We start from the raw sequence: 21,664 nt of genomic DNA on the forward strand, positions 1-21,664 counted from the left end.
AAAAAGCAGTGTTGAACATCATTGCATTGTGTTCAGGATATTAATATTTGATTATATACCTCTGAGAAACTTCTGGTTTTGCAAATGCACTTACCTTTTCTTCCTTTCTGCAAAGTCTTGAGAAAGATATTATTAATGCTGTACTCTAAACCACCAAATACTTAAGTCATGTAGCTTAACAAAAAGTCCCAAGCAAGCCCAGTTTAATTTAGTTGAGCTGCCAAAGTGAGCAACTAAAAACAAAACCAAAGAAGAACCCACCACCCAACAAAACCCACCCTGCAACAAGCCAGACTCTACAGACTTCATTTCCTTTGTTCCCTTTTTCAGTATGATTTAGATAATTTATACTTATGCTATGACTGGTCTCCATCAGCTGGTTTCCAAAAGGTGCAAAGCATGATCTGAAATAGAACTTATTTAGATAGATACACGTCTCTTGGGGAATGATTGCCTAAAGAGAACATAGGCATTTGTAAGCCAATATTAACAGCAGGTTAAGCTTCTAATATTTGGCAGATTTAAACAACTTTAGACCTAGAAGTTGGGTAAACACATTTTTGAGCCGTGTTCCTTCTTGGGAACACTAATATTGCCTTTTGTTCCACAAAAGATTTGGTTCAAAGTAGAACAGAAAGGAAGCAGGGGAGGGGAGCAGCAGTCTGAAGTCCTTAAGAGGGGACTCAGAATAGCAATTAAAAGCATCAGAGAAGAGCCCGTCAATTACAAAGAAAGCAACAAGAGATATTTACCACCTTTGTTGTGTTGTTTTGGTTTTTTTTTTAAAAAGAAATAAGTCTGTTTATTCAAAACAATTTTTACAAAACAATTGTCTTCTTGTGGTACAGAGCAAAGTTTAAGAATAAATATTGAATAATTTGTATAAAAATTAGTAATATCAAAGAGAAAACAATGCAAACCAAACAAACAGGTAAAAACAATTTTAGCATTAAATATGCTGTGCAACAACATCAAACTCTTACTGAGGAGTGACCATTCAGGCTGATACAGTTTTACTTGCAGAAGTAAAACCTGTCAGCCCTGCATTGGAGCACCAAGACTGTTATTAAGATGGGTTCAGATAAAGGTGTACAAATCTTAAGACAGCATTTAGAACCAGAAAATAAGAACTTTTCTAGCCTCTCCATTTTCAAAAGGAGCGCCTTCATGCTTTTCTTTTTATTCAATAGCAACTTCTTTTCACTGCAGCAGAACAAAATGCACACTAACAAATATCAGCGCCTTTTAAAGATTAAGAAACAATCTAAACAAAACTCAAACCAGCTGTTAAAGTACTTTAATGGTCAAAAGTGACTTCCAGCTAATGACAAACTGCATTTAAGCAGTGTTGTAGATGTTAGCTAGGTCACTACCCCATAGAAATTTAAACTACTTAAAACTTATTTTATGTTTGCTTGTATAAGTGAAAACAATTCCAACACATAATGATGCTGGAAAAACTGTAGTATTACCAGTACATTTTGGTTGCAAACTGCTTATGAACACCCTTTTTCCCTACAGTGAACAGGGTGGCTTCTTCTAGCAGTGCAGTTTTGCTGTGCAGCTTATTGATTTAAATGGCTCACAACAGGTCAGAGATCTGATGGAGCAGCTTTCTTTTGGTACAGAATACTACTTTTCTCTACATGTGGTTATTTCTCTATAAGCCAACACGTTTTATAGACCTAGAGCTGACTTCTGTTTATTTTTTTCTTTCAAAAAACCACAAATCCTCAGTACTGTAATCAATCTGTTCAGATAAGAACAAGAACTGGATTTGTTCCTTCTAAAGTATAGCTGTTGCATTCTTCACTCATACTGGCACTGAGAAATTACTTGTGTGCTCTTTATATACCCAATGTTTGGGTCCAGTTAGAATACTTACTCTTCCTTCTGGAAAACCAATTGTACAAACTTAGAGATTTCACTTAATTCCAGTAGGTACCTACCATCCACCTGAAACGGCAGCTTACAGAACACCAGCAAGCTCACTCCTAGATTCTGGCTGTGCTGACATATCCCATTAGCCATTCAAACCATCAACTCCTGCAGCACAGCTCCAAGAGCAGCTGCAATTACTTAAACACGAGTTTACTACTTGTAGCTTAAAACTGCAAAGTCCTGTATAGCTGTTCTACAGTAAAGTCAAAAGACATAGATCAAGTACCTCACTGCTCCACACAGTGAGAAACTTCAGGCAGAAGAAAAAGGCCAGCCTTAGAAAGCAAGAGGTATTGCTCCTGTAATTGGCACATTTCCAACAGATGCTCAATAATTTGTGAGCTTTTGCATTGTTATTGCTTTACTGATAAACTTGACTCATTCAAGCTTTCAGAAGTAGTTTTCTGACACATCCATGCTAGAATTTGTTTCAGCATCAATCCAGCTGACAAATAATATCTGACTGGTACTTTTGTGAGGCTGCGTGTCTACTCTCTGCAGAGCCACCACAGGTTTGGCAATTAGCAATTAGAACATCTGTCCTGAGGATCTGTGAAAACACTGTTAGAGAGCAGTACTAAAGACAGACATCCTAGAACTTTTGTTCTCTCAGATATTCATATGGCACCACAGTACAACTCATAGTAGCTGGAGGTTGAGCATCACTCAATTTATCCTGATTTAGAGTGCACAGGTGTCTTCTTCCTCTTGCACGTGACACTAACATTTAAATATATCCAAGATACAAGGTTTTGTGGACATAAACAACCCTGAAATTTTAAAGAATCTTGTGCCCAAGACTTCAGGAGAAATATTTTAGTAATTTTGATTTGCATACTGAGTTTCTGTGGATCACCATCTCCCTATCCCTTCACCATGAAGTCAAGCCTTGTGCAGAAAATACCCTCCCCTCTTTGTTAGTACAAGCATGAAATTTGGGGGTTTTTTCTAAAGTCTTTAACAGCTTCAAATTAGCTATAAGTAACATTCTCGGGGACTTTTGCTTGCTTTTCACCTTTAGAACTATGAATACTGGAAAGCAGAAGTACTGTTAAAAGAAAACTCATTAAGCTTATTTTCTTATTAAAGACTGGACCGTTTAAACACACTGCTTCAGTTTTCAGAAGGCAGAGGGAGATTAACAAAACCAGTGACATGAGTAATATTCAAGTCTTCTCCTTTCAAGTTCAGGCCTGATCTGAAGAGAGCTCCTTTGTTATTTAAAACAACCAAGTCAGTGGGCACTCAAACACTGTTCTGCTATTTCAAAGGTTTAGGGAGCTTCGAGAAAAAGATTGTAGCAGGTCTTCCCTTCTGGCACTCACTGTCAAGTGTGGAGGTCCAGACTTACTTTCTATGAAGCACTGAGAAATGGTCAATATTTGTAACCAATTTACATTGCCTTAAACTACTGCAATAGTCTCATTCATCAAGTCCTATTTTCCTTGTGTTTTGAAAGGTCTACTCCATTTTGATATAGCAGATCTTTTTACCATGTGCCTTAGTTCACATAGCTTTAAAAAACAAACACCTTAAGACTTACTAACAAGTTCAAAGCAACACACATATCCACCAAGCATTTCAAAGTCTAGAAGTCAAGTCCATAATGGAACATTTAATCTAGACTTGCATCCCTTAAAAGAGTGTAAAGAAAAACAAAACAAAAAACCACGCACACAAAACACCAAAACAGGCTACAATGTAAAAAGTTGCAGTACAACAGGAAAGTTATTCCAACAGGAGCTTCTGAACAGAATTTGGGATCATCATTCCCCCCACCCCCAACTATTCACATTTAAATTTTACCTCTTTCTATGTTTACATGTATTTTGAATAAACAGCTAAAAAGTTGTTGCTCTGTTTTGGCTCAGTGAATCTTCAACGCAGATATTCAAGTATTAAGAAAATGCAGCTGAACAAGGATACGTGTCCTCATAGTATGGTTTACAGAGAAGCACAATATTGACTAGTCTGCAGTATATTCTACCCCAAATCCCCGAAGAAAACTTTTTAACTGTGGGATCTGTAGCCTGCTTCCAGAGCTGATGAAGATCATCTACATGTCCATGAGATGTCATCATTTTTTTATAAATGCAGGGATGATATGGAGCCTTTCCTTCCCCAGAAAAAAATACATGATATTGTGGTACAATTCCCATTTTATTGGCACAGAGACCCATGAAAACATCATCTATATAAAGACTTGTATTGAGAGTCAATGAAGCCTCATATACTTTAGCTGCTACATCACTTGATATTACATATGCAGCTCCTGCTGTGTAGTCAGGGTAAGAGGGCCACGGGTACATTTGATGTGGAACATAGTATTTGCTACTCTTGTCTCTTACGGGAGGGGATCCACGATGGACACGACCAATCCAGAGATCTTGAACACCCATTTGTGCTAGACTTTGGAGATAAGCAACAAGGTTTGGCATATGGATAAATATATCATCATCTGCAGACATAATGAACCTGGAATGAGGACAGTAGGCATTGACCCAGCTAAACTGCAAAAGCAATTTAAGAGTAAGATTGTGAAAAGTATCCAAGAAGTCTTGCTGAATCAAATCATGGTATTTCTGGTCTTCCAGCTGAAGTTCTCTTTGCAGCAGATGATCTGTTGGTCGTCCTAAAGCAAAAAGAGTTTTGATGTTGGCATTAAGTTTAGAACGAACATACTTCTCATTACCCCAAGTTTGTCTAATTGCATCCCTCCGATGACGGTTTTCAGGAGAACTCTTCACAAACAACAGGAGAAGGACATCTTGCTGCTGACATTTCTCGCTGTGGTTGATCAAGTACTGGTAGCTTGACACTCTCTCCAAGTTATCCCTGTTGATAGACAGGCTGTCATTCACAAAATGGTAGCTATTTATGAGGTATCTGTAGGAATAGGACTTCATATGGCTCACAATGTGATTATCAAATGGTTCCCAAAAAATCATGAGGCACAGTATGAAGCAAGTGGCAAATATCTGCAAAAAATGCCATTTCCTGACTCTTCTGGGATTAATAAACATTCTGATGCAGTTTCTATAATCCTTCCTTCTGTTCAGGGTCTGTATTTTTACAGTGCCTGGGTTTTAGTTTAAGAGCACAGTGTCACCCCTTCAAGCTAAGCGTTCATTGTAAGGCATGTTATGTTGTCTTTCATTCGCTATCCTTGTAAAGCCAGCTTTGTTCACAGATTTCACAAGTCATCTTTCTCAAAAAAGATTTTTCTTTGGTTGAAAGAATGCAGACAGTGTTGGAAGATGAGACTTGCAGATGAGTATTTTCCCTTTGAGGCATCTTGAAGTGACCACTACAGTTCTAAATCAGGTCTTCTCAGGCATTCCTTTCCTTCATGAAGATGAATACCTGCCAATTGTAAGGGGCAGGAGGAGAGGAAAAAAGTTTTAGTGAGCTGTTATTAACACATCTGGTTTTAAGTTTGGTGATGGAAATGAGTTTACTACTCAGGCACTCCCCATCACAACCCACCTACACCTCCCTCCCCCAAAAAAGACAAGTAAGATGTTGTCTGTGGCCTAGAGCAAGCTCAGAGGAGAACGAAGGGTAACCTGACACAGAGGCTTCAGTTCTGACACAAGGAACTTTCTCAGAAAAACCCACTGCTGTTAAACAACAGATGACAACATTTTGTGTTAAATTCTTTTAAGCTAGGAAGGAAGTCAAACCCTACTGAGTTTAATTGGACACCTAAAGACAACTTGTAAAGAGTGAGACCCACAACTGCTCCCAGGTGTGGGATCACAAGGGCCAGAGCTGCCCCACAGGCCTCACCTCCCTCACAGCCACGGCCAGGCCGCTGCGCTGCTGCCCTCCCCTCACCACCACCTGCCTCCACCAGACTCTCTCCAGAAGGGCCTGGAGCCAGCTGGGAAGGAACAGAACCAGGCAGTCCTTGATCCCACCTGGCCGAAGGCCTGGGGTGCAGGTTAGGCAGGGGCACGGATTGGGGGACCCGCGCCTCAGCGCAGTCCCCCCTTCCCACTCCTCACAGGGCTGTCACCTCTGCCCTGAGGGAAGGCACCGCCTCCATGGTGTCCCTTGCCTGTGTGGGTCCCCGTAGCACTCTAACAGCCTCATCCAGCATCTTCCCTGCACCAGAGCCCTGCTCTCCTGCTCCCACCCCACGGACAGGCTGGTTGAGGGGAAGCAGCTGTGACTTTCACAGCCAGCCTGAGCTTGGTCAAAACGTGCCACTAGTGCCACCACGCTCCAGTGGCACCCCTTACCAAACATCCCATCTATCAGATTAGGACGTTCACTTTTTAGCCAACGGTGCAGATGGAGATTGTTTGTAACCCAAGCTGCAGTTTAGAGGCAGGTTCTGCAGCCAGGCAGGAGCACAGACACGCCAGTCAGCCACACCTCTGTCACAGATACACCCATTGGCACCAGACTGTCAACACTGCCGGGCTACTGTCTCTGCTGCCAGCTGGGCTTTTGGTGAAGAAAAGAATCCAAAGCACAAAAAGCCACTCAAGTCTAGCCTCCTTGCCTTCCAGTTCGTAAAATTCAGTTCTTGTAGCCAGAGTTGTCTCTCCTATCTAATGAACAAGAACAGCCTGAAGTAGCAGGTGCTTAGTTATCCCAAAAAACCTCCAGAAGCGAGTGAGCTCTCTGTCAAGCAAGAAATGTAGAACTAGCACCCTAAGGAACGGCACCCCACAAACTAAGCGCTTCTTCCACAAAAACATAACCCCTGAAGCAAGAGAACACAAGCTATCACTATTATGTTAGAAGTTACATGCAACACAAATGTTTTGAAATAGTTTTACCCATTTGAGATCTTTCAACTAGATAGCACAGTGAGAACGCAACAGACTAGGGAGAGATAAGAAAACTGAGCAATTCTGTGGTGTATTTATCTCCAAGAGGAAGAGGACTGGCTGCTCAAAATGGAAACCATGCATTGGTGCAGTCGAGGCTTGCAGACTGTAGTGCATTACAGAAAAGCTGTATGGGCAGTCTGGTGAACAAAAGCCATCAGCACTTTTTACAGTATCAGTTCAAACCCTTTTTATTTCTGAAACGTGAAGTTAGACAATGCACCTCAGAGTTATAAACTCAGCAGCTTTACAGAAGAACGCTATTGCAAAGCTTACTCATGTTTCAGATGAAGCACAGAGATGCAGGCAAGCTGGAGTGTTACAGAAATCCAGGCATTTCATAGCTCCTTTTGGAGGAGTGGGTCTGAAGGTACCCACTGCTACCCAACAGTAAGGGTAAGTTCTGGTTTTCCTCTCTGACCTGGATACATGGTGCTCTTCTCCAAAAATCTGCATTCTGTATGAAGTTAGCCAGTTAGCTCAGCCTAGGTGGTCAGGTTGCCCACTGCCATCAGCAGACAGCTTAAAACCACCCGACTTTCCTGAAAGGGAGCATGAGGCAATATATCCAACTACTCAAAGCAAATGCTACCTTGGTAAACACAGGAATCCCAGTCACCAAAATATATTTTTTTAGATTACACTTGGATAACATGTTTTTGGCAACAGTCTGCAACTGCCCATGTCATGTGGTAAGAGGAGACAACAGTCACCACCACAAATACGAAGTGACAGAGATCACTGAAGACTAGCAGTGAACCTAACTTACATGACAGTTATTGTCACTTGGGAAGAATAAAAGCCCCCAGAATAAAAAGGGCAAAAACACCACCCCAAACACACACAAACAAAAAAAAAACAACCCACACCCCACACACAACAACTAAAAAAACCCACTAGAAGTCACCATGGAAACAGCTTTAATTATGGAGCAGATAAGGCAAAAGAGATGCACATAGACTACATTTTCTGCTCTCTAGCATCCCCCTTTCTGGAAGTCAGGGACGCTGGAAAGAAAACTTGAGCTTTTCCTCAAAGAAAAAACAAGCCATAAGAGTCAACTGACTGAAGGCTAGAAGTAGAATCTGGTCTGTCCTTTCCTTGATCTAATTCAGGGGAATTAGATCAGCCTTTAATGGACAGAAGTTCTTCAGAATCCTTCTCAGAAACATACATCTCAAGTAAAACTTTAAAATGCAATTATAGATGAGCAATACTGATGGAATTCAAGGAGGCCTACACCTAACCCCATCTCCATCTGAAAAAAAGCCAGGAGACTTGTATTGGAGGTGCCGATACACAACTAAAGTCTCTTTCACTGTCAGAACTTTTTATAGCTCGTTTGCAACACCCATGTTCTGGGCTTAGTCACGCTCTCCTTCCCTTACAGAAGGGGTTGAGTCACCGCAGGAACTGTTTGCTGCCAACTGATTCTTAAAATTCTGAGAAAAGAAAAAACCAAACCACCAGCGTGATCCCCTAGCAAGAAGAAACATCATGAAACAGAGAGAAAACCATGCTTGACAGTCATTTTTCTCACTGTAATTAAGGTGTTTTGCATCTTGGTGTGCACTTTCTTACTTGTGGCTTGGAAGCTTTCAGATCCACTCTGAGACTGGAGACGCTGGGAGAACCAAGCACCCATACACAGTTCCCGTAGCTGCCTTCCTTTCCAGTAGATTTAAGATTCACAGTTGCATGTGGTCTTCCCCCAGTTGCAAATATGGCAAGCTTTTTCCATGCTGCAGCAATCCTACCTTTCCTAAAAGGGTTTGTTATTTAACCTTTCAGTATTACCACAAACAAGCATTACTGACATCTGAATGTAGCAACTGGTTACAATTCTGTATTTTGCATTCAGTATATATTCTGGGATGAAGTGGAGCTGACATAGTTTGTTGTGAAAACTTGATAGTTTGTAGAGTGACCACTGTGGAAAACCAGATCCTTAGAGAGCTACTTCAAATATCCACAGAAGTCCACATTTGAAAAAGGTCATTATGAAGTTATACAGTCGAAGAGCTACAACATCACGGCTCCACCTAATCAGTAATTTTTTCTGCTGCCCGTTTTTAAGTAAGCCCATTCAAATATTTATTTGCAGCTAGAGATGTTATTTCCTGCCTATTTTCCCCATAAACCTAAGGTGGCTTCTGTTCCCATCTACAGGCTGTACTTGAAGATCAAGCTGAAAAACTATTTGAGGCAGACTTTTTCCATGCTGGCTGCCAAACTAAGAGGAACGTCAAATTTAAGACTGACACAACTAATTGCAAGAAAACTAGTTTAAGCTGCCTTTAGGCCTCACTTTGAAATTTCTGCTTAGTAATAATACTTTCAAAAAAATACAGTGAGTTAGAAAGTGCATGAATGACTCATTTAAACAGAAGGTTAACACTGTTGTACCATGGCCATTTCTAAACCATGCTAGACTTTGCTATTCTAATTCCATGTTTTAAGTTTGTCATTGCAGAGTAAATATTCTCTCATCTGCTCTCCAGTCTATCCCTCTTCCTAATACTCTAACCTATGATCCCAGTTCAGCATCAAACTCCAGTTGGATCTCCCATATTGCAGCAAGAGTTTACTATCAAAATTTGGGTGTTAATGTGTCACTAGTGTGCAGGCACTAAGAAAGACAAGAAGTTCAATTTGTAGATGAAAATGCCGGGGGGTTTTGTGCCAAAGCATTGGGTTTTTCTTCTTCCAGTTAGACCAATGATGATAAAATACATTGGAATTTTAGTCAAGTTGAACAGTGGTTAATTTACAGGATACAGAAACTGGTGGGGTTTTTAGTGTTCTATTAGACTAGTTTTCTCCTTTCCAGATTTAAGTTAGCACAGATCAGAGATATGTGAACTCATGAGTCCATCTAGCAGAGTATCATCCCATCTAGACTTCCCAAATCAGCTCAGCTGCATAAACTTGTCTCTGTCTTAAGCATGGCTCATTAACTTGAGCTGAATATCACACTGACTTACCATCCAGACAACATTTATTCTCTACGCACAACCGAGCATGACGGAAGTCCTGGATCACCCCTTTCTGCATCAAATCTTTTCCTCCAGTAGTTTCTCTTCCCAAACCTACAAGTAGTTCCCTGGAAGACACGCCTGCAGGTTTACTTGTTTGCCTGCAAACCACATGCACAAGAGTTTCAGGAAGCTGGACTGCAGCACACTAGTGCTGGTTTCCACCCTAATGGCACCTGGTCAGTAAGAACCAACATCGCTTTTGTTAAAAACTCTTCCACTTGGATGACCCAAGTCACATAGTCAGGAACAGCCTGTTTTTCAGCTCTTTAGTCACGTCATAGAAATTAAGCAGCAAATTGGGTCCCAATCCTATGTATAGGGATACTAGACAGTACACACTAATTCTCTCTGTTGCCAGGGAAGCATCCAGGTCTTCAGTTTGAAGGCCACACTTCCCCCACCACATATACACACCCAGCAAACACAAAGTCTAATGCAAATCTGAGTCCACCATGTACAAAGACAGCTTCAAGCAAAGCACACACTGACACAAAGGTCTCCTAGTCATTTAAGCCAGTCCTCTTAAAGCAACTGTAGGATCAGCCTAGAAAAGCAGCAGTTCCATGGAAAAAAAAACCACTTCTACCATATCCAAGAAAGCATCTGCATATATGATTAAATTTAAAAGATGAGCTTTCTGCTCAGTGAAAAATCATGAGGAAGAGAACCTCTTCAAGGTGACCTCCTAATGGCTCATCACCCCCCAAAAATGTAGTGGGGCTGCCATTGCCCCAACATTTCAATGCCCTCCTCTTGAGATCACCAAGAGCAAATATTGCTTAAGCCACTTCAGCCTTCCTTGCACCCACAGATCTACAAGCATTTATGAACAAACAGTCATTGCACACTCTGTTCCCTTAGCCCTAAACAGAATCATGCCTTGTTCATTCTCACCCTCCCCTGTTCGCTCTGTACATGGCTGCCAGCAACTCTGAGGCTGGAAGAGAGAAATGTTGTATTCTACTCAAGGCTGAGGGAAGAGTTATTAATGATCCTGTCTGCTTCTTGGATAGTCTTGTCTAGTTGGTTGTCTTCTTTTATTAATAGGAAGTTAATCAATTCAAAGCAAGCAAGCAGTCTGACTACATCGTTTCTTGTTTAGCATTTGTATTTCAGTTATTGCCTTAAGAGAGTAATTCTCATTTGGTGTAGTTCTGTCCTAACTTGCTAAAACTGTTTCAACATATGCAAATGCAGTGTAACAGTGAGGTCTAGATATATATACTATACATACACATTTTCCATAGAAGTATGAAGCACTAGTCATTCAAGATACACCAACAGAAATTAAAGAACTTACATTTTTAATGAACTTAAAATTAAAGTTACATAAATAACACCTTGAATTCAATTAAAGTCACCCTAACTTTAGGTGAGTCACTTTCTAGAAATAGCAAACACACCAGACTGTCCATTTCTCTTAAGTCTCAAGTTCCAAACTGCAAGTCTCAAAGCATTCAGTCTTCACCCGCATAACAAAGCCCCAAACAGCTGTAAAGCTGAAACTGAATAAACATGCTAAAGCATTATGTTAAGAGGTACATGGAGTCTGAGGAAAGCCAGACTCCCTTCAAACAAAGAGACATCATCCAAACCTGCTAGGTTCATGCTTTCCAACCAAGAGCTATCTGTCCATATCAAAAGATATCCACTTCTGGGGGAGCAACTGTCAGTTTGGGGAAGGGCTTAAAGAAAACAGCAAAGAAAATTTTGTGCAAGCAAAGTGTACTGGAGGAGCTGGTCACCAAAAAGGGCTGAAGGGGAGAACATCTGCATTTGTGACAACAGCTGCTGACAGACCTCACCACTGTTCTAATACTTCCATGAGATCTGGATTCATATGGCTAGCTAACCTTTTCCTTTCATTCAGTGAAATGTTAAGCTACTTTCTATTTCAATTATTTTATACGACTGCATAAGTTTAAATGCTTTAATGTAGTTCTCACAGTTTAAATAATTTTCAGGATAGTCAAATATTTCACATCGGAAGCTACTGATTCTCTCTAAGTTTAAAACCAGGCTCCATACAGAAGGCTCCTACATACATGCTGGGGGTTTCCATGTTTGTTTCAAGCAAGCCAGACAGGCACAAACATCTCAGATTTTATAATAAATTGGATCAAGAACTACCTCAGCATATCCAGAGGAGCTGCAGATTGACTGGAATAGCAGCAGTTCGAGACTTTGTTTAAGCCTGCCTGCAACTGGGTGGGATGAAATCCATTAATAATCTCCTACTCCTATGGGAACCAAGGAGAAATTCAGCCTTTTATACAGCCTTTTCTGCAATGCAACAAGGCCAGGGATTGAACAGGAGACACTCATCTGCGTTTTGTTTTTATGAAATACAGGGAGCAGGAACAGCACAGGCTCACGGCAGAAAAGCAAAAAGAACCAACACGCCCCCACATGCACTTAAGAGAAATGTCACAAAACAGCAGAACTGAAGCAACTCAAGAACGGCATCCTGCAGTTTCTAGTTTACCACACTTGAAGTACCCTCACTGAGAGCTGCTAAAAAGTCACTGGCCATAACAAGCCACAGAACAGAGGACTAAACAAAGAATTCCTAGCTTCAAGATTCAAATCAGATAAGAAAAGTCAAACAAAGGAGCTGCAAATCACTACCAACATGTTTAATAAGCAGTGAGATTTCTCTAAGATTACAGTCTTTGTAAATTAAATGAAGGAACTCATGAAGGAATGCATTTGCAGTTAACCAGAAATACTTGTCTCTGCTTAGGAGAAATGGATAGTAGGTCACACTATTTAATAACATCAAGAGCCAGTAAAAATAATATTTATATATATATATATATATATATATATATGAGTGTCTATTGCATATAGGTGTGTATATAAACACACACACTTCTGTGCAAGACAAAGCCAAGAATGTAACTGAACTACATACAGCACTGACATATACACAGCACCAGAATAAGAACTGCTGCGTGGAGAGTTTAGTGAAACAAAGTAGAAATTACAAATGGAATTCATTGGGAGACAGACCACAAAACACCAGACCACCAGTCTGTGGACGCTAGAAGGAAGCTACAAAGATGGGAGCGGAAGCTTACAAGACAGAGATGACTTAAGGCAAAATGAACAACAAAGACACCCATTTAAAAAGCCTGATCATTGTAGAAAGTTGAGCTTTGAGAACAATGCAATAGAAACTCAGTACTTGTAATTGCAACAGCACTTTACACAGGTCTCCCAGACAAAGCAGCCAGAAACTCAGAAAATAATGAGTCTTAAGTATGGTACTTTTGCCACCTCTGTTACCCACTATGAAGGTTTCCTACTAAAAAATACGGTGAATAAATATTTTATTGGGAAGTCAGGAAAGTTACAAGGAAGAGCTGCAAGAGCACTTTGTCTAGTCTTAATAATAAAACATGAGGATTACGCACCCCAGTATACAGTGCAAAGTGATAGCCTTCCTTTAGTTAACCAAGTCAAGTAGAAGAAAACCCATCCATCCTCCGTCTGTTTCATATTCCGTGGAAAAACACAACTAATCAACGGCTGTGGGGGGCTGTGGTGGTGTATGATGAGTAGTGGTTCAAAGAACAAGAAAAGCTGAAAGTTTCCTGCCCTAAGATGAAAGGCCTGTTTAAGTCAATCTGCAAAGGTCTTAGCAGATGTGAAACTGGAAGAAACTTAAAAGTTACAGGATGCAGCAGAAGAAATGTGAGCAGAGAGTGACTTACTGGGCCAACAATAAGTTTAATTTGAAGCAAGTTTCCTCAACTGTAAATGCAGAGGACTAGCCAAAAATCCCTTCTCTGGCTGGCATGTCCCAAAGCACCCCCAACAAAATTATATGTATTGACAAAAAGGACTTCTTTATTCAAAGTTGCTGCACCTGAGTTGGTGAGGTTGATTTGCTGTAGGCGAAAAGTGACAGCGTAGCTTCAGAACATGGCAGAATTCCTGGGAGTTTTGAGTGACCACACACTTTTTGTTCAAGTTTAAGACTACATCCAGCAATCTGGAGATGGCACTGGGCAGTCAAGCTTGGCCTCATGAAACTTGTCCACAGCAAGCAACCTATCTCTGTGCTACAAGGCAGTAACTCCTGCAGTCTGATCTTAGTAATATTTAGACATATGTGCCTCTTCAACAGTCCTTCAACTGAAGTTGCTTTCTCTTACACTAACATTCCCTTCTTCCAAGGTCATCTATCCATAGGTTGTTTAAGCAGTCTTGGTATGTTAGATTTTTCTGAGTTACCTGGGCATGTAGCAACAGCATCCATAAGCCACAATTCCATCTAAGTTAACAATTACACTATGCAGCCCCCTAAGCAACAGATAAACTTCAGGACTGGTACAGGTTCATTCTAAAAAGTTACAATTCCAAAGTCTAGGAGTTGCTTCATCAGCCCATTTCCATACATTGTGATGGGTTCCCCATTGACTATAGAATTTAAGTCAAGGGCCATCTTTCAAATATCCTTCCATAGCATTCTCCCCTCTTGCTGCCAAGGGGAAACATCCTATTTGCAAAACTTACAAAAGAGGGGAAACCTCTCAAGTGTCCATGACTTTTTCAGTTTTTTGAGACTCAGGAAGGCACAGACCTCAGTACAAGGATCTGGATCACAATTTCCCAGATGTTGTAAAAATTCCAAATATGCAATGTCTCTTGTATTGGCAAAAAATCCTGATGTCACTTCTGACCAACCTGAATGAGTTGGACCATGCTGCATTCCACTAGAATTTAAAAGATTAGTTATTATTGAGGTCTGCTGAATAACGAGATAGCCTCATTCGAGACGTGCACATCCTAGGAAGCTGAGGAAGGTACTTTACTGAACTCCACAAGCTACATGGAAGGAAGAGCTAGTAACACAATGCTAATCCATCACCTTCTGGTTCCCACCACCACTTTCCACCAGTTCCAAAGCCCAGCAGACCTACTGCAATAACAGCAAAACCACAGTAAGTTTTCCCAACAACAAAAGCCCCTCAGTACTTCTGTACTTTTAGTAAGCAACATCTTCAAGTTACAGGATTACCTAGAGAATCCTTCAGACACAGACTGATAACCATGGGAGATGAGGCAACGTTTGGTACATCTTAGATTCCATAACACTGTAGGTGCAGAATAACACTAAACACATGAGCCACTGGCATCTCAAATGGTAAGTGATGACTTGCAGGGTTTTCCACATGCTTCTCCCTAATCTGCAGGTGAAGTATCACTCCTAGTGTTGGTACTCACTACTCCGGTTTAGCCAGATGTCAGAGAGACTGTCCCAACTACTGCTTTGGGCAGCATGAGCAACCAGTTTGGCTTTCGATAATTTAGGATGTTACAGGAAGCAGAAAGTGATGCAGTTTTCATTCACTCAATGGAAGAGAATTAGTAAGCAGCTATTACGCTTCTAAGCAGAAAAAAACCACCCTCAAAACCTTACTAGTGAAAAACATTTTCACCAAGATAATGCATTTCTGTATACAACAGATGGTGGGCTTTTATAAAACTAGTGCTGTGCAGAACAACCAGTTACTCTCATGTACCAAAGAAACACCCAGCTCTATGTGACAATCCAGCCTTCTATGATATAGCTAGAATATTCCATGGCTGTTGTTATCAACAGTGATTTAATATCTCCTGCCCTGCTCAACAAGGGGAAAAACAAACAAAAAAAAAGCTGGCATTTATCCTCTCTTAGAGGACAACTATTTTCCCATCTTTAAAACAAACCTATCCTTTTGCTAGCCCCATCTTTCTCACTTTTCAACTGCTGGGAGAAATGCAAGGATTGGGACGAGATGTGAGAATACGACTCTGCTATGCAAAACAGCTTTCAACAGCTGCACTAATAGTTTCAACACTACTGCCAGGAGACCCTCAGCAGTCACTAGCTGAGGATGCTGCAGCACAAGGAAGCAGCACGTACCGAGAATAGAATTACAGGCTTTTTAAAAAATCATTGCCTTGAACTTAAAGTTAGTTGCTTCTACTGGAGTAAAGCCAGTCTCCCATCTCTAGAGAGACTCTAAGATCCTGCTCAGAGGCAGTTAACAAAGCTACTTCTAAAAACCTCAGCAGTTCCCTACAGCGAGGTCGAGCCAAAGAGACTCACCCCTTTGCTCGGGCCCCGCCGCCCCGTTCTCCAGTCGAAGCTCCGGCAGCTGCCTCCTCATCGCAGCTCCCCCGAAAACCTCTGAAACACAGGAGGCTCGAAAATACCCAGCAGCTCGCACTGGTGCGGACTGGAAGTCTCCCCGCCGCCCCCGCTTGTTGCCGCCTCCCGCACCCCCGCGAATCCCCAAATTAGCTCAGACATCGTTAGCCGTCACACCACCCCGCCTTCCCCCTCCCCAGCCCCCGGGGCACCCGCGGGAGCCGCCTCGGAAGGGGGAAAGGGGCAAAATCGGGGAGGAGAGCGAGCAGCACCGAGCCATGCGGCTGCGGGCGCCGCTCCGGGGAACAAAGGCGGGCGCCGGCCCGGCTCAGCCCGGCCCTCCCCTCGCACACCTCCCGCCGGGCACGCCGGGCCGCCGCCAGCCTACCGTCTGGAGTCCGCAGCCCGGCCAACAACAGACAAGAAGAGAGAAAAAAAAAAAAGGAAAAAAAAAAAAAAAAAAACAGAAAAAAAGTTTTTTTTCAGCTTTGCTTAGCGCAAACGCACTTTTTGAAAGCGTTCAATATCTCCCTCTTTCTCCTAATGTGTTTTCTCAAGCAGAATTTTTCCTACGGAGTCCCCAAAAATGGTTTGGGAGAGGGCTGTTCCCGCCGAGCGGGCGGCAGGCTCCGTGCCTGCCTCCAGCGGGGAGGGGAGAGGAGCTGCCGGCGGTAATTAGGGCGCTAACGAGGTCGGGGCGGGAGGGCAGCGCCAGCGCTTTCGGGGGTGCGTCCCCGTGTTGCAACCCAGGGCTCTGCGGAGAAACTCCGAGCAGGATTTGCGAGTTTCTTGGGTGGGAGCACTTGAGAAAAAAGAAAAATCCCACACTTTTCCTGTAGGAAAAAAAAAAAAAAAGAAAAAAGAAAAGGAGAAATACGAACCCCAGAGGGTCCGCCGGAACAAGGGCGGGAGGAAACAACTTTGAATGTGTTATTTCACTGCAGTGCTCGAGTGGCTGCGGCTCCGGGGATGAAAAAGACCCTGAAAGGGCCACAAAAAGTTTCTGAGGTTTTTCTATACTCTCCCCCCGCTTTATTTTTTAATTTTTTTTTAAATAATATAATCGACTGCCAGACAATGACCAGAGGTTTGGGGGGGAATCTGCTAGAAGGCTCCACAAACCAGCCATTAAAGACACTGAAGTTTGGGTCTCTTTTATCACAAAAATTTGAAATCCCGAACTCCGACAAAACCCTTCGTTTAGACAGGAGCAAGGCGATGGCGCACGGAGTGAATGGATGCGGTCTGTAGCAGAAACCTTTTAAACAAAGCAGTTGGAAAACCTGTTTGCCCAAAACACAGAACAGCAATTCCAGAAGTAAGACACCCTCCTCCCCTGACTAGGGCAGCTCTTACAAACCCCGAAGCCAGACAGAGAAGAAGGAAAAAAAAGCATTTATGAAAACAGAATTATTTTCCCTAGTTTTAATTACCCAGCTACTCGCCTTACACATAAAGGAGGAACGAACAACCCGGCTGCTCTTCCCAAGAGGACAAACTTTGAAAGCGGGATGGGGGGGAAGGAGAGGGACGGGACGACACCCAGCGCAGCCCCGCGTACCTCAGACACCGGCCGCCGGCTCCGCCGCTTCCTGCCGGGGAACGGGACCGCACCCGGGGCCGCCCCGCTCGGCGGCAGCATATGGGATCCCTCGGCCCGCGGAGCCAATGGGCTCCTCCTCTCCTCCCCCTCCGCCGAGCCCTCGGGGCTTGGCCGTGGGTTCCCGTGCTTCGCTCAGATGTCCCGCTGTTTGTAAACACCCTCTCACCCGCGGCGCTGGGTGCCTTTGGGATTGTCCGTGCTCCCGCTGTGCCACAGGGATGCTTTTTTTTTTAAAATATTTTTCCTTCCTCTGAGGGTGAGGCTGCGTGTGCGATGTGGGGAAACAGTGTCTTGCTATGCCAGTCGAAGTGCTAAAAGTAATGTTCCTTAAAAGTTCACAGTTACTTGTCGTTTAAAAATATCTCAGGGGACAGGATAAAAGTTTAGCTAATTGCTGCTCTGGTGCTAAATAACATCTTATTGTGGGCTAGTTAGTGTGTAGGTCACAATGTAACTCGTTTGGTTTACTACTTCAAAATCTTCAGGGCAGGATGGAAGAGTGGGTTTTAGGTTTTGTTTTTTTCTTTTCCACCTTACCCAAAAACTGGGTGACTGACTTAGATCATCTTGAGGGCAATGACTGATTAATTGAAGTACATCAACAAATCAGTCTCCATGGTTGGCAGACTGAGGTGGAAGTATTTAAAAAACAATCCGAGGCAAGCACTATGAATGTGCCTTCTTCAAATACACTTTTGCAAAACTTCTTTAGTGAAGAGAAAAACTAGGTTAAAAAAAGCTCATTCAGATTGAGAAACCACTGTTCAGGCTGTGCCTTGAGTGATTTATTGCAAATCTGAGATTTCTCACAACATAAATACCAAACACAAGCCTATTGTGTATCTTCCATTCTTTCACATGACTGTGATCGATCTGAATCATACTTGACCTCATCATTGACTTCATAGAAATGTAACTGTTGCCTGTCATGACAATTAGTGTCTGTCATTTTACAACCATAAATCTGACAACATCTTTGGGACATGATGAGTTGTTTTCTTTTTACACACAGAAGAGAAATTCTGGAGCATCCAGCAAAAGCAGAACAATGATAAAAACTGAGCAGCTGACAGTCCCAGGGGAGGATGTGTTGCTTCGGAACACAGGTTTAGTTTGGGGAAGCTTCAAGGCCTGAAGAGTTTTTCACTTGATCTTTTCTTTCTCCTGTTGGATGTCTTATATAACTAAGCACTTTAGAGCTGCCTTCCCAGATTTCTCTCCATGTGATTCTGCAGTAAGACAAAATATAATTCTTTACAGCTGGCAGTTCGCCCTAGCAGGAGAAGATTGTAGATCGTTGTGTAAATTTGCCATGTTCTCTAAGCAGTGTTTAAATAACAGTAGAAATAACCTTGCAAACAAAGCACCCTTCTTTTTTCTTACCAAAATGGTAATTGCCGATTCCTTCTCTAGTTCACAAATATTTGTTTAATAAGTTTATTCTTCTTTCTTACTTTTAGGTGTCATCCCATTCAAGCATTTTATTGTTCATAAAACGGTCCCTTTCTCAATTAGAAATTCTCAATTGTAGAAACTTTAAAAACTCTAGAGCACCGATTTCTTGCCCGGTGATACCAGTTTTTCCTGTTTTCATTTTCAGTTGAACCTGGTAAACCAGAGAGGAAGAGAAATAGCAGCTGGATTCTTTCTTCCACAACTTACTGTAAAACAAACCAATCAACCAACCATGATTCACTTATTCTTCAACCAAATATGAAGTGCCATTTTAACTTAATATTTTTAATGTGTAGGAGATCATCTTGCCAAAAATAAGCATGAAAAAGACTCAACTCTGAGCCTTCCAAAGTCAGATGTTCCAAAGACATTTAAAAATTAAAGCCAAAATACTTCTGTGTTATCTGTGTCTTGACAGTGCAGTTTCCAGAAAATACAGCTTCAAGGAGTCACACTTTCAAAATAGGAGATAACTTTAAGGTGTGTGTATGGAGAAGCACAATTTGGACATAATTACAAGATTCTAAGAACAAGGTCCATGGAAAGGAAAGTCAGAGGTATTTGAATTATTGAGCAAACATGACTGCTTCTGTTCAACTCTACAAATAGACTTAGTTCGGTGTGACTGAGTTTCTCTTACAGTTATGTCCACTTTTCTCATGAAAAGTGACTTCTGCTCAAAGAATCAACAACCTTTCATTTGTGCTCACTAATTCCCCTGTTTGGTTGACCTGAATTTTCCCCAATTTAAAAGAAGCATCTCTGTCAGTGAAGCAAACAGACTTCATCTGACCTGAAATTACAGTTGGGAGAGTTTCTATCGGTTTCATCTCAGGGACTTTATTTTCCAGTGGTAAAAAAATTGACTTTTGATTTTTTTTTCAAACCCAAAATCCTGTTAAGGTCAGATCCTCTGCTGAGATAAAATCTTATTTAGAAGTAAAGCTCCACCACTTCCTTTTCCCCAGTAATGTTGCGAGGGGGGGGGAGAATTTTTTTAGAACATCACCCTTATTTATTTATAAATTAAATCTTTACACCCCATCCCAGCCGTATTTTGTCCACTTTGGCCTCCGCCAAAGACACAGATGCAAGCAGGTTGCGTGTCTAAACCAACAAAAGAGGAAACAGCACTACCAAGCATGCTATTCTAAAGGGTATGTCACATGTTTTTCTCCAGAAACACCTACCCCGTGTGTTAATCACACCCTGCCGTGTGCCGCTACAGCGCACACGTCTCGAGTCTTCAGAGGTGTGGAGAGAGCAAAGTGCTGTAAGGACCCATCATAGAATCATCGAATGCCCTGAGCTGGAAGGGACCCATGAGGATCATCGAGTCCAACTCCTGCCCCTGCATAGGACAACCCCAAAATTCACGCCACGTGTCTGAGGGCGTTGTCCAAACTGGTGCAGGAGGGTGAAGCTGAACACTGGCAGGAACGGGATTTTAGCCGGGCTGATCCCTTGATGCCTACAGTCATCTGGCACAGTTGGCCTCACCTCTGGCTGGAGACTTCAGGCCTTATTTCAACATAAATAATGAGTTGATGAGATTCAACAGAACAGGGAGAAATACCTAGATGATACCATTTTGTAGAATGAATTGCATTTCCTGTGGATTTGTGCTAAGCTGCTCTGCTGTTATTGTTTCCGACTCTTGGTATGAGCAACGTTCTTTTAGCTGTTCTTGCCCAGAAGAAGAAGAAGGTAGGAGGGAATTTCTTAAAGCCATTTGTTTCTAAAAAAGAAAAAAAAATATACCGAAGCCTGCTTACCGATGAAGCATTTTTACAAGGAGTTTGGGATCAGAGATGTGTCATTTAATGTTTCTGTGCCTTTGAGTCTATGTGGAGCCCTGTTGAAGCTGTGCAGCGCCCTCAAAGGGGTTGTGATGGGTGCCTCTGGCCCAGCTGCTGCCTTCTGCATCACGTAGATCCATTCCAAGAGGATGGACTAGCATGACCAAACAGTATCTGTGTGCCCTCACTGGTATGTCGTCCAGTTCAACAGAGTCTGAGCCTAAGTTTCATGAGAGGAGGTATTAAATAAATATAAAAAGGACTTTAAAATGGAAAAGCAACAGTTCTGGTTGATAAGCCAAACCAGCACCCTCCTTTCAGAAATCTTAACTTTGGACTCTCATTGCCTTTACTGTCAGGTGGCCCTTGTACCTCTCTTGTTACATTATATTCTAACTGAAAGCTTTTGGTTTGCATTTTCAAATCTTCCTGTGTATCCATGTGGTGTTTCTTGTATGAGAAATCTGGTGGCCTTTCATAATCACATGACTCTGTGCTTAGACTAGAAGTATGAAATAGTTGGGCATTTTTGGTGAAGTCACAAGGAGGGCACCCTTTCTAGTTCAGTTACACAAGTGTCTGGAGACAGCCTGTATGGATGTTATTGTGGCAAACCAACCAAAGTTCATGGACTCCTTAGTACTACAGTCCTTAGTACTGCAGTCCTTAGTATCTTATCTGCATCAGTTACATTAATGTGATATTTTGCAATTTATGTTCAAATATTATTATGGGGAGCTGATATGGTCGGATGTTCTGTGGTAGCATTTTATGAAAATAAAACTGATTTATAGGTCTGTTCTGATGACAGTTTCACAATATAGTCTGCGCCCATTTAGGGCTCT

The 21,664-nt window shown here is 42.1% G+C and overlaps 2 protein-coding genes across 29 annotated transcripts in view; one reads left to right on the plus strand and one right to left on the minus strand.

Moving 5' to 3' along the window:
* Positions 1-21,664, plus strand: part of MCF2L2 (MCF.2 cell line derived transforming sequence-like 2) — a 163,661-nt gene that overhangs the window by 80,629 nt on the left and 61,368 nt on the right. The gene's annotated exons all lie outside the window — the stretch shown is intronic.
* On the minus strand, positions 757-17,690 carry B3GNT5 (UDP-GlcNAc:betaGal beta-1,3-N-acetylglucosaminyltransferase 5). Of its 9 annotated transcripts, none has more exons than XM_021293142.2 (3): positions 17,524-17,690; positions 15,921-16,001; positions 757-5,304 (listed from the first exon to the last, which is right to left on the minus strand). In XM_021293142.2, exon 3 carries the CDS (start codon positions 4,962-4,964, stop codon positions 3,840-3,842), a length of 1,125 nt encoding a protein of 374 aa, XP_021148817.1. In that variant the 5' UTR covers positions 4,965-5,304; positions 15,921-16,001; positions 17,524-17,690; the 3' UTR covers positions 757-3,839. The 9 variants fall into 9 exon arrangements, with proteins under 9 accessions (XP_021148817.1, XP_064929858.1, XP_021148819.1 ...); XM_065073786.1 differs by lacking the exon at positions 17,524-17,690 and adding an exon at positions 17,413-17,450; XM_021293144.2 differs by lacking the exon at positions 17,524-17,690 and adding an exon at positions 16,470-16,811.

The sequence above is a fragment of the Columba livia genome, chromosome 9 (assembly GCF_036013475.1).
Source record: "Columba livia isolate bColLiv1 breed racing homer chromosome 9, bColLiv1.pat.W.v2, whole genome shotgun sequence".
In the NCBI taxonomy this organism is placed as follows: domain Eukaryota; kingdom Metazoa; phylum Chordata; class Aves; order Columbiformes; family Columbidae; genus Columba; species Columba livia.